We start from the raw sequence: 13659 nt of genomic DNA on the forward strand, positions 1-13659 counted from the left end.
CTACCACAGAAACAGACTAGGCAAGCATGAAACCAGATGTCCAAGTGTTTGTGCTTGGACTTGCCGAGATTTTAGCATGAGCACAACTGTTCAGACAACTGCCACTGAGTAATTCTGAGACCTAACACAGCTTCTCTGTTTACATTTTTACTCCCTGAGAGTATTGGGAAAGTGCTGACTGGCAGTTCCTGAAGGACCAAAACTTATATTCTACACCTTATGTTCACACAGGAACACTTTGGCAGGAAGACTCTCCCAGCACAGTCTCTTGCATCCAGCAGAGGTTCTCCTAGAAAGGAAATTGTTAATGCCTCCCATCCCCATGGATTCTTTGTTTGTGCACAGAGACTGCCTCTGGTTATGCCTAACAGTCCTCCTGGAACTGAGCTAAGACCACCAATTCATCGAGTGCTAACTGCCAAGGATGTGTCAGCTGGATGTCAGAAGACTGAATTGAAGAATTAACATTCTTGTTGCACTATTTCACAAAAAAAAAAAATATCACAACGCTTATGTGATATCTTTTCCTCAGCTTTCTCTCCTAAAGGAGGTAGGAAATGGAGGCAAGGCTCTGTTAGCTACTTCATTGGCACCCTTTGTACAACTCATTTTGCCTTTCTGCACCTCAGTTTCTCCATCTGCTAAATACTGGTCTCTATTTTGAGAAGATCCAGCCAAAAAAAGTGCTCCATGAACCAGTATCGTTATTCTTAATGCACTTCACAACAAAATTTTTTTCTTCTCTAAGTGAAATAGTCTGAAAAGATTCTTTCCATCAGATTGAGCTGGTTTTGATACCATGCTGCCCCAGCAGCTCACCCAGAGCCACATTAAAAGAGAACTGATGTCATGCAGCCTTGCTTCCACACACCACCTGGACATGGTAACTGCTGCCACTGCAATTTCATTCTTGCTTGCTGTTTGCAAATTTCAGTTCCTCTGGTTGTGTGCTGTAAAAATTTTGATTCATACTTTGCTTTCCAAATATTGTGGCTTTTCTTATGCAACTGCTTAAGAAAGATGGCCTGTATTGTGCAAAAGGATCTCTTATGACACAGTGCATGCACAGTGTAACAGACAAAGCTCATTAAGAGCCTGGCTGTTGTTTCTCGCTTTATTTCATGTCAAGATGCATATTAGCTGTTTTTCAATAGAGGTCACAGTGGAAATGCCAGATGTACCTTGCTGTTCATGGTTCACATTCTACAAGCAGAAGGCGCTGTTACTGCAAGGTGACAGACACCTGCTAGAACAGGCTGAGCTTTCCCAGCTCCTCCTGGCCCCTGCACCTCTCAGGACAAAGTCTGTAGAGGCAGCAGAATCCCCAAAAGGCACTCTGCCAGACATCATGCAAAACAGAGTGTCACCCCACATATTCCTTCTTTTTTGATCTTCCTCTACTACTTGGTATAACTGCAGAAAACTTCCAGCACCCTTCACCAACAGGTCACTCCATATAGCAAGTTTCATCAGCTTGATCTGTTCACCATGCCAAAAATCAAGATGAAGCCGAGCACACTTAGAGAAAGAAAGGCTTGCTTAACAGTCAAAAAGAGGAAAACACACATTTCTTCAGGGACAGTTTTGCTCACTGAGTAATTGCCACATTTGGCAAACATACAAAAAACCCAACCCAAACTAACAACAAAAATCAAAGCAAAGTAATAAAAACTGTGCATAAGTGTTAATTTATAACAACAGGAACTATCCACAGCTAATTTTTTCAGAGAACCACCATAACTAGTGAATAGCAAAAGATTACGTGAGGATGTCATATGTCTTAGTGACCCATTCTAACCACAGAAGTATTTACTTCAATACAGAAGTATTGATCTGTGCTTTTTTTTTACTCCTTCCATTCATCTAAAACCAATACTCTTTTCAATTGCGTTTAACTCAAAAGCCTGGACTATACTTTCAATTCAGAAATTTTGTTTCTAAATGCTTTTTGCTCTTGTTTCCTAACTTCTAAGTGCAGCTGTTCTGGCAAATGCTTCTTCTAAGTGTTGAAGGATGAATGCAGAGAAGTGAAAAAAGCCATCTACAGTAAGATTCTCTGTCCTTGCACAAGGGCTTTGCAATCACTGGAAAGGAAAGCACTAGCAAGCAAGAACATGGAGGCAAAGTCACAGCCAGAGGACTGAATACAGCACCACCCTGGGAGTTCAGTGCTGGCAAGGCTGAAGGCCTGCTCAGTAAAAAGCCCAGCAAAACAGTACTGCAGCACTCAATGCATTGCATTTCTCATCCTCTTTTAGGTTAAAAACTCCCACAGTACTTTTCTCTGGTATTAATAACTTAATTAGTGAATCTCACTTTTCAACTGTACCTCACAAAAATATTGTCATTGGTCCATACAGCCTGAAAACTCTTACTTATTTAGTGACAAGTTTTGAGAACACATTCTCCTTGTGTGAACAGACGACCTGTGCCAGCACAGAGCATGGGACTTGTATTTGTAACAGTGGCAGTTTCCCACATACATTTTTAAGAGCCAACCTCTGTGAAAAGTGTCTCCCCAATATGCATTTCTCATTTTCCTGTTGAGGGATCATGCCTCTGACAAACCAGTACTCAGAGCAAATGCACTTCTGCAGCTCTTTGGAAAACTTCCCCCCCCCCTCCACCGTGTTCTGCCTTTATTGTCTTGTCAACACCCTCTCCTCACAAACAGCTGCTTTGCATCTGAACTGATTTCTGAGCACAGTTTCAGTAATACAACAAGCAGAACCTCCAGCACCCAGACGGATATGAGCTAAAAAATTATATGCAAGTGTCCAGTGATTATTATTTGAAGACTTTTATTTTCTTCAATAAAAAATGAAGTAAATAAAAGAGAAATGATCAAGCACACTTCATATGAAGGACCAAAGTACCTTCAGTCAACAGTATCTCAGCCGACAACTGTCAGTGTTGACACTGAATTAGGTAATTAACATCCGTTCCTTTTCACATTGTCCTCAAGTAGTTGACAGCCATTCAAACTGTATTTCCTTTGTGTGTCCTCCTCCAGAGATTAAACAAAATAAAAGATCCCAAGTAATGATGGCAAGACTCAGTAATGGCAAAAATCTAAGGAAGGCTGATAAAACTTATTCTAGCATTTCTGACCTGGCACCTAGAACTTTCACATAATAACAAAGCATCAGAAATAACACCATCCACATCAGCACCCTCAAGGAAAAGCTAGCACTGGGTCTGGGTGTGAGCTCCAATCTACCAGAATCCTGCTTCAGGACTAAGTGCTGGGGTGTGACCGAGGCTGTGCCTCCACTGGCGAGCCCACAGGGCCAGCACATGCACCTGAGCCTTGCAGCTCTGGGAGAGTGTTTCTGGCACGCCCTGGCCTGGGGCTGCTAGCATTCTCCCAAATAATTGTCAGGCACGCTGCCAGTTAGGGCAGCCCAGCACCATTCCCAATGCAGCCATCCTGCTTGGAGACGAGTTCAGCACTACAAGGCAGGACCAGACCATGCCAGTTGGCCACAGGGCCAAAGAGCAAAGCCTGGCACTGTTTTGTTTACTACATTTGTAGCCCAAGTCTCTTGCTTAACAATACAGGGCATTAACCACGGACCAGGTCTAATAACACACATAAACTTTTGTGTCCTGCCTTCTCCTCTGTGACCTACATATTAAATAGCACACAGCCTACTCATGTATACTTACATTAAGCTTGTCCATTTTCCTCACAGCAACATGGATGCTATTTAAGAATCAGGTTTGAGAGTCCTAAAAACTTTCACAGCCTTCTGTTACTGCCTCTTCATACAAAATGGAAGGGGCTTCTTTGGCTGCCTAGTGATGAGGTTAACAGCCAAGGCTCCCTGTGAGGTGACATTCTGTCTTATCTGGCAACTGCTTTGAAAGTCCCCATGGGATCAGAGACCTTACTATGTAGCTGAAACCCACCCACCTATCTGAGATAAGAATTTGCATTTTAGTGAGTTCTTATCAAGAGTCTGCCACCTAAGCAAGGCCCTCCACCAGTGACACACACCCTTTGAACATCAGGGAACTCCTCTCATTGCCAGCTTCCTCAGCATCCAAACTGATCCCTGAATGCAACCTTTTGTGTTTTCCCCTCTTTCCTGACAAGTGTTTCCCTTATGTATCCCAAGAGAGGTTGTTCCAAATTACCCAAACCATGCTAGGATGCCAGAAGCATGAGCAGGCAAAACTTTCAAGACAGAAGTGTTATCACTAAGGTAATTTACTGTAGATAAAAGAAGGTGTAAGAGAGTATGGATGATGTTGTTAGGCTTTTTTTTAAATCTAAGCCCACTTTGTCATGTACAAAGGCAGTAAACATCTGGAAGACATCCAGTAAAATGAGACTCATGAGTTTAAAGCTGTTTCTTGGTAAATTGCTCAGATCCCAAAGATAAGCATCACTCCTTGGTGGCAAGCTCAGCAATCAGTGACACTGGTGCAAAGGACTGCAGCAACCTCTCTGCAGAAGAGGAAGGGAAGGGGCAAGCAGGGTGCCTCTCAAGCATTAGCATTTGCTCGTTCTGACACCTTGGGCCAAGACATGTCAGCAGAAAGGATGTGGGTTTGGTGTCACTGGCAGCAGGCTCTGGTTCACAACTAAACCAGCAGCCTCATGTGTGCAAGCCAGACTCCTGACTCGATCACATCAAGTTCCACACCCAAAACACACAGTGAAACAGTTCCTAACACATGCCCGAGGCAGGAGCCCTGGAAATGTTGGTCCTATCCCTTAGCTAGTGGTAACTTAACAACTGATAAATCCACAGGGAATATATAAACAGCACTATGCCTATCAGATTGTTTGCTCCTTCTTTTTTTTTACTGACCCAAATAAATTAAGACTAGTCTACAAAGATTTTTTAAGGACTCAACAACTGCACTTGTTAAAAAAAAAGGGTCCTCATTTTAGATAAGCAAAGTGGGAACCAGCAAATTAACCTGTTGGTACAAGAAATGACCACAGCAAAACCAGAATTACAAAATGAAAGGTTAAGAATGGTCACAAAATTTACTCCATGAGTCATGAGACATCAGATTAACTGCAATAAGGTATTATTTGTATGGCTGATATGCTTCCATAAAAATAATTTCAGCAATGGGAATAGCTGAGAATACTGAGAATGACCCAGTATCCTCACATGAACCTAAATGTTCCTGTAACTCAGTTCCACAGTCCCATCATCTCATGCCAGCTTTTAAATAATCAGGACTCAGAAATCTGTCCCTCTCTGCCATTCAAAGATACATAAAATTGTCACTGTTTCCAGGACTGTAGGAAGTGTCATTGCCAGCTGGTTTGTAACAAGTTCTAGTGCTGATAGCACCGGGTGAAAGGGCAGACAGGCCTAAGATGAGTGCCAGAACAGTAAATTCTGCCTTTCTGTCCCTAGGCTTGAAGTGGTCTATGTGAGACACGTTCAGCTTTGGGCACTCAGGAGGCACTGACATATGGCATTCAGCTGTGTAAGCAAGGAGGAAGACTCATTAGGAAGGGTGAAGGAACTGTTTTCTCAACACAGAGCTGTTTTCTCTTATTCTGCTCTTGAGAGCTGCAGTTCAAAGGGAGCCAATGTCTCTTCACATGAAGGGCAGCCACAGAAGGGCGAAGGTGATATGCAGAAGTCAGGTGTTCTAACCAGACAGCCACCTGAGGTTCTGTCCCAGCACAGATCCCCTGCAGTTCTCTATGTCTGCCACAGCTTGACTCAATCACACCTGCAGAGGTGAAAGCTTTAATCGTGCCTGACTGGGTAATTAAGCAGGATTCTTCATCTGCAGCAATGTTTAAATCCAACACTTTGGTGAGATCTCAGGCATGTTGTTGGTGCAATCCCCAGTCGAAGCCTCAATTTGTGGCACAGAAGGGAAAAGCAGTCAAAGGTACTGTTCAGTCTAGATGAGATGGATTTGCAAGAACTGCATTGCTCCACAAGAAGTGTTTGTAACCAATTGAGAAAAGACATGGTTGCTTATTTCAAGTCTTTTCTTGTCACTAGCTGTACTCACTCCTGGTAACCAGGACAGGCTGCCATTTGCACGGGAATTTCAAGCATCATCAAAACCAAAAGATACATCACCATTGACATCCTACACCACACTACAACTGTGCAAGCCTGTACCATCGCAGGCGGGAAATCCATTGGGGAAACAAAAACAGAAAAGGGATTCTACAGCTGGAAAGAAGACAGAAATTCATACAGTCCCTTTATATTTTCTTGTAAGAGCTTGAAGCAAACAACAAGCAGGCAACAGAAATGAGTAATTTCTTGAAAGCTTAATCTGTCCCAGACTCATCTGGGTGCCCAAGGCAGACAATGCACTTGGGAGACCCTGCTTTTTCAAGCCTCAGAAACCCTCTGTGTCACGTGCCCTGGGAGCGCCAGGATGTGCACACAGGAAAGGGGGCCTGCAAACACATCACCCTCTACCCCTTAGGAGGGTGAGCATTGCACTTCCAGGGCACCCCCAGGAGTCTGAGTACCCGACTGCTCCTGCAAATGCTTTATGCTGGCACCTAGTCCCAGTCGCTGGTATGAGCAATGAGATGTTCCCAAATGCAGGTACAAGCTCAGGCAAACCTTTCTCCCCTGTGACAATAATGCTCTGTATACTGTACAAACCCTGTAAGTAATCCACTGCCTCACTTGGTACTGCTAAAGCCTTGGGAGTGCCTTGCACCTGGTGTTTTGGGCACTAGAGTTCAGGACACAAATAGATTAGAGAATCCAGATAACAGCACAGGAATTATCAGAAGTGAAATTAAATCGTTTTTGAGAAAGAAAATGAAACAATTTGACAATTTAGCGTAATCTGAAGCAAAATGTGAAAACATTCTTGAAATATTTAGGGATTGATGCAAAGGAAAAAAAGAGCACTAAAAAGATTAGACATTATGTTAGGCATTGAGAAGACATCTCTAATACTAACAACACCTAAACCAGGATAAACCATCAGAAATTAAGATCTTTCCATATCAGGACATGATGGGTTTGTCAAGATTCTCTCCAAGGCTACTTTTCATGATTCCACGATACAATGTAAAACTGAAGATTTACATTTTTCCCTCCTGCAAACCAGTACTCCTGCCTACGGCAGAAATACTGTGCGACCTAGGGAGTGGAAAATTATCAAAGCTCCTAAACTTTTTTGCCTCCTATATTTAGGGACAAACAAGTCTCCCATAATGGGTATCAGTCTGCTTCCAGCAAATATCAGCTGAAAATGTTGTAAAATCAAACAAGCATCCAGCTATGTACTGAGCCACTCCAGTACTCTGCTCCCTGTGATGCTGGGTCCATTTTTGATCTGCACGCCCTTTCTCCCAGGGGCCGGGGTCGCTGTGCCTCCCTCCCTCAGCTCCCACAGTGCTGTCGCTGGAGAGTTTTGCTGCAGAGGCACCAGCGTGGCTCTGGGAAAGCCCAGGGCAGCCAAGCACTCCCTCCTCCCCCAGAGATCATGGCACATGTTCAAACAGCAACTGGCACGCCTGAAATGAGAGGGAGGGACAAACAGCAAAAGGGCTGATTGATCACAGCGCAGCAACCAAGAGGAGGGAGAGGCGCAGAGCCAGAAAGAGGTCAGACACCTCATTCCAAAGGATGTAACAAGACCAAAGCAGGTCTGAGATAAAGGGTAAAAAGGGTCAGGAGCACACCAAGCTGAAATGAGTTAAGGGAAGCAAAGAGAAGTTAGTTTCTCACCTGTATGGCAGTAAACTGGTGAAACTACACAGGGGATTTATTGATATTTTCTCACCATGGAAATTCTGTGAGAATTCAAAAATGATAAACACCTTCTTTCACATAAAAACCTGCTGTACTCCTAGGTAACTGATTTGTAAAGCCTCACTGCAAAAGGCATGGGCTCGGCACACTATTTTCAAAGTGACACACTAAGCTCATATGGCTCAGAGCAGGAGAGAACCTGGGTATTCTGGATTCTCCAGCCCTGATCTTAGACCCGTGGCTGTAAACTGGGCTCTCTAGACCACAGCTCTGAGAATATTTATTCATCTGAACCTCTTTGCTTTGTTTTGCTTTTCGGTGTCTCTGACCTTTTGCTTCATCTTTCTACATCCAGACTGTTCTCTTCACTTTCTTTGTATCTGGGGCAAAAGAACCTTTTAATCTATTTGTATTTCAGCCTTTAGCCACTGATTTTGCACTACACTTGGTCTAAATAGAGAATTCTACTAGTGGAATTGCCTACCCCAAATTCAAGAGTCAAAACAAAAGCCCATAACAACTCAGAAGCATTCTTGTTTTGCTAATGTTCCATCTTCAATCCGTGCTTTACAACCAGAAGGGCTACAAACATGTAATTTAAAATGAAATCCGTGAACTTCCTCAATTTACATACATCAGGAACCAGGCTTAAAAACAAAAAAAGCTCTGTGACTTTAAGCATAACATCTTTTGCAGTTCTAACAACTGGCTGTAGGTGACCAACTGACCCAAAATAACAGATCAGCAAAGGTAATTTAGATCACTTCCAAACAATTTCCTTTCCCATCTCCTTCCTCTCCCCCGAATGCTCTTTTAGCTGTCTCCTAATAAAGGAGCAACATTCCCAAACCATATGGTTCACCTTCCAGAATCAGCGTTTATCTCTATCTACTGAGGGTGAACAGGCAGAGAGAACAGGGTAGGACAGGAAACCACAGCTCACATGAGACAAATGGTCTGTTTGCTACTCTATTAGAGCACCAGAGCCTCATCTTGGATGCAAACAAGATTGTGAAATAGAAAGGGAAGGGGCGGGGGGAAGACCAAACAAAGCCTGTGATGCTTATCATGTTTCAAGATGGGTGGAGTGCAAAACCCAGAGACAGATCAATTACACCTACAAAGCAAGCAAGAAAGAGGAGCAAAACATAAATATTTTGAGCCTGTAGGATGTGGGCTAATGTATCTGATGGCACATGTCCTAATGTAACATTTATACAATTGATAGGATTGAAGAGGACTTCTAGTTTTCATACAAAAATAAAGGAATGCATGACACTAAAACCTAAAAATAGTATTGGTACAATTACTTATCCAATTTGATACCTATCTGGTAACAATTCACCTTTCCTACTGTTTTCACGCCTACACAGAACAAGCAGCAATTGCTCAAGCTAAAACTACATCCTGTCATTCTGACATTAAAATTTACAAGGCGGTGGTTTGTCTCTGGAAAGATGAAAGAGACATATATATATACAATGTAGAGAACAATTTGGCTTTATATATTTGCAACTATCTAACCTGTGGGAACTGCATGTGCAGGTTTGAGCTGAATGTTTGGTGAAATAAATGAATGTGGGGGAAAAAAGTGATGCAACAAAATACCTACCACTGCAACCCAGTGTACTGGAAAACTACTGCTCCAACACTTCCACATGTAATTCATTATTACATTTACAAAATGGTAAAAAAAACCTTTTAAAAACTGACCGCCAACTGCTGTGTATTCACTACTTCAACTATTTTTAGAATGATGGTCAATGAGTATGTCTGAAATTGCTCAGAGCTCCTGTGTCTCCCTACTTGAGAGCTGGTCTTTAATTACTGAAATATTAGTGTCAGATTTGACTGGGTTTCTGTGGAATGACCATGCACCAGTCAAACACACCACAACCTTTCTTTCCCACAAACTGTGCATGACTTCTGTACCAAGTGACACTCCAAGCAAGAACAGAGCCTGGCTAAGCCTGAGGGCTGCACCCTGCAGACACTGCACCTCCAGTAGCCCCACATTCCTGCACAGCACTGCATGACACCAGACAGATGCTGGCATTTATCCAGCAGGTCACTCAAACTAAATTATCACCTGGTGTGATTCCATCGCACAAAAAATAAGTATTTACAAAATTACATAGGACAATATAAACATTTCTGTATATGTTACAGTGTTAAAAGAGGCCAAAGGATTAATAGAATCTTAAAGCTTGGAGACTGAAAAACCTTATGGTTTATGATCACACCAGAGACTTAGAACAGAATCATCTGTCTTTATGCCTTTGAAATTTATCTTACTCCTGAAACATTTACCGAAGTTCCATTAGGTTCTGACAATTTTCCACTTTGCTTCTTCTGTGATCAATTCTTTAATGATGTTAGCAGCACTACATTTCCATCTGCTCCATGCAGTTCCCCCTGCTGCTTAAAAAGTTTGGCTGTGTAGTGAGCCTTTACTAGTACAGCCAGTAACACAGCTGCATAACTGCAGCATTGTCAATTAATACTCCTGAGTTACACAGCATTTCTTCAAGAATAATTACATAATTAGCAATAATACCATCCCTGCCTAACAAAATGGCAAATAAAACAGGACACAATATTGTGTGCGTATAACTGCAGGTCATCAGCTGTGAGCTGGTAGAAGAGAGTTAGAACTCCATATTCTATCACTTTAATTATTTAATTACAACTTAAATAATGCTTTATATTAAATTTTACATACTCACTTTATTAATTTATGAAAGCAAAATATGGACCACAATGTTTTAGGTAAAGCAAATAAGGGCGAGTCCTTATGTTAAAAATGAACCTATTTCCCCCTGCATCTTAGTGGGAAAACATTTCTAAACATAGAAAAAGAAAAGAAAAAGGAAACCTTTCCTTACACATGTTCATCTCCTGAAACAGATTAAAATACTGTAAGTAAACTGAGGTTATTTTGATTCATTTGTAAACGCATAGTATTAAATACTCACAAGATTCTAAATACTTAAAGAGATTCTTGTACATTACCAGGGAACACAGGAAGCTGCTGCTAGCAAGCATCTTCAGTGCTGTGAATAAACCCATAGAATTTAGCTGTTTGCTTTTTAAAACATTGCTTACTGAGAACACTTAATGAGGACTAGGGCTTCAATAGCAAATATTTAACCAAGAGCACAGATTCCCTCACATAAGCACAGCTGTCCCAGCCTACTTAGGGGAAATTCATTATGATGATAAAATGTATGAGTTTTAGCCTTCCTTTATTTAACCCAAGCTATTGATGTTTCTTAGGCAAAGGAACCCATACCCCACATCTGTCTCATCTCCTTTTTGACAGGAACAACTTTCCAGAAGACTGGGGTACTGCAGTTCTCCTGCACAAAACAGCAGGCTTTCAGTGCAGCTATAATTACATCTGGATGACATGGAGTACAAACCATTTCAGTACAATTCACACTAAGGACAAAACAACCGACCTTGCCAGTCACACTGGAGCATTAACCTGGTACATTACCCCAGGCAGTATAACAGCCTACGTTTATTCTGCACTGGGTAGGTGCTGTTCACACAGCACACGAGCTGAGGAAGCAGAGGTCCAGGGGCAGGAGGAGTGGCTCCTGAGCAGTGATGCCAGCACACTCAGCAGAGCCAGCAAACAGGAGCTGGGTGGCCTCCTGTGAGGCCAAGCACAGCTGAGAATACAGAGTGCCAGGGCTACAGCAGGACTTTCATCAGTGTCCCAAAGTAAAACTTTTGACCTATAACTGCACATCTAATCCCAGTGATTATACAGATGATGTTATCCTTGCACATTGTATTGGCTGTCCAATGTGGGAGGTGGGACAGAATTCTTGCCTGTGGGCTGTCTTGTTAGAAGGATTAAGTTATGGCCATCCACATAATTTAAGCAGAAAATATTTCACACTCCAAATTTCATTTTTAAAAATTTCATCCCACTACTGCTCCTTTTACCCTCACGTGCCGCAGTAGATCCTCATTCTCCTTTCCTTGGGGCTAACAACATTCAACTATAAGAAAGCAGTTGTACAGAGATTCAGACCATAAGATGTAGGTCAATGACTGAAGAAACTGACATATTATTTAGGACAGCACATGAATATTTGACATGTGCACGAAGTCAAGCCTGTGTATGAATGCTGCTCTAAACTAAGGCCCAGAGATAAGGAAGATCCTATCCCTCAGTGCTTTATTCAAACATAATGACTAAAACATAAATACCATAGAGGGGTAAAGCTGCACTTCCAGAACCAACATCACAAAATGATACTATAGCCACTCTACAGCTGGTGGTGAAGTGCCTCAGAAGGGCTCTAACTGCCAGCAGGGCCAGCCAAGACCTCAGCCAGTGCGCCCCATCAGGATCTTCCCCTGCCATTACCTAGGGCATATTACTCACTACTGCTCTAATGAAAACTGCCAAGTTAAAGAATACAAACAAATACAAGACCTGTTTTGTCTTTTTAATACATGAAAAACCCATTTAGCTAACACTGTCAATACATTTCGCTTTAAGAACCGGAATTAAAAATATATGCAGCTTGAATCTACATTCTAGCCTGCAGCTAACAAAATCTCAAATTCAGTACTTAGGACAGAGGAGTTTTCTGAGGGATTTTGGTTTTGTTTTGTCTGTAGGGTGGGGCTCTTCTACATCTTAGAAGAAAACCTCCTCGCACTGAGACAGAACCACAGTTCTAAATGAAGCTAACTGGCACTTCAGTTGGAAAACTCAAATTAAAGGCTCGGAGTTCAATTACTGGAGAGAGAATAGGAGAGTTCAAGTAGAGACTAGTTCATAAAGCAACCACATCCTTGTCATTTATCTTTTATGCTAGACAGTTTTCCACTTTGGTGGATCTGAAAAACACTGAAGACAAACTGATTTTAAAAAACAAACAAACAAAAAAAAAATCTTGCCAGAAGGACGGGTCAAAAGGGGCCTAGGGTCTAAGCGCTTTCAGATGAAACCGGAGTTTAGTCTTTATCTAGAAAAACACCAGAAAGAATTTCTGCGCTTTCAGAAACAACCTTTTAGAAATCTCTGCAGAGACTTCCTTTGCTTTGATTCTTGATTTCTGTGTGATCACTAGTTTATTCTTCTTTTTTTAATATATATATATATACCTGTTATCTAGTAACTTTTACTACAGGCTCTTCCAGTTATTTGCAGGAGTGTGGTGGTACACAGATGAATTCCACATTTAGAACCTACATAGGAAAATGGAAATATCCAGATGGATTTTTTCTTCTGAACTAGCCCGTGAATAATTTCAGAGGCAGGTATAATTGCTTCCACATGCACAGACACACCCGGCACAATAACAAATTTATGTTTACCATTAAGCAAAGATGTATGTACAATATCTATTTATAAACAACTGACAGTAAGGGTAGATTTCCAAGTGAGTTTAAAAGCAACTTCTGAACAACAACAACAACCAAAGGGACGAGGCATTCTGAGAGCAGACCCGCTCCTGGGTCCGTTCCTGCCACCCCGCGGGGCCGGGAGCGCCGCGGGACCGGCGCTGCCCGCGCTCCGCGCCGGGGGCGAGAGAGCCGCGGCTCCGCCGGCCCCGCGCTGCCGGGCGGCCCCAGCCCCGGGCCTCCCCAGCAGAAACTCCCTCTCGGCGCTGCGGAGCCGGGCGCGGGCACTTGCAAAACTTGCGCCCCACCGCCCTCGCAGCCCCCGGGAGGAGCTGCCGGGAGGAGCCGCTCCGGCCGCCGCCGGCCCCGCCGCGCCCCCGAAGGCGCTCCCCAGCCCCGCGGTGCCACTCACCGACTGCAGGAAGCGGAGGGTCCCCACGTAGTCGCGCTCGGTGCTGAGGATCTCGTTGAGGACGCAGAGGCGGAGGCGCAGCTGGCGGTCGGTGTCCTTGGGGCAGCCGGCGGGCTCGGCGGCGCTGGGGGCGCCGGGCGGCGGCGGCGGCGGCTCCAT

At 43.2% G+C, this 13659-nt stretch overlaps 1 protein-coding gene across 1 annotated transcript in view; it reads right to left on the reverse strand.

Moving 5' to 3' along the window:
• Nucleotides 1-13659, reverse strand: part of PREX1 (phosphatidylinositol-3,4,5-trisphosphate dependent Rac exchange factor 1) — a gene marked incomplete at its 5' end in the record, with an annotated part of 111395 nt that extends 97736 nt beyond the window's left edge. Inside the window, one exon of the mRNA XM_084217921.1 lies at nucleotides 13501-13659. Within this exon, the coding sequence (XP_084074047.1) occupies nucleotides 13501-13659 (159 nt within the window). The remainder of the gene's footprint in view (nucleotides 1-13500) is intronic.

Source organism: Fringilla coelebs, assembly GCF_963513975.1.
Source record: "Fringilla coelebs genome assembly, chromosome: 18".
In the NCBI taxonomy this organism is placed as follows: domain Eukaryota; kingdom Metazoa; phylum Chordata; class Aves; order Passeriformes; family Fringillidae; genus Fringilla; species Fringilla coelebs.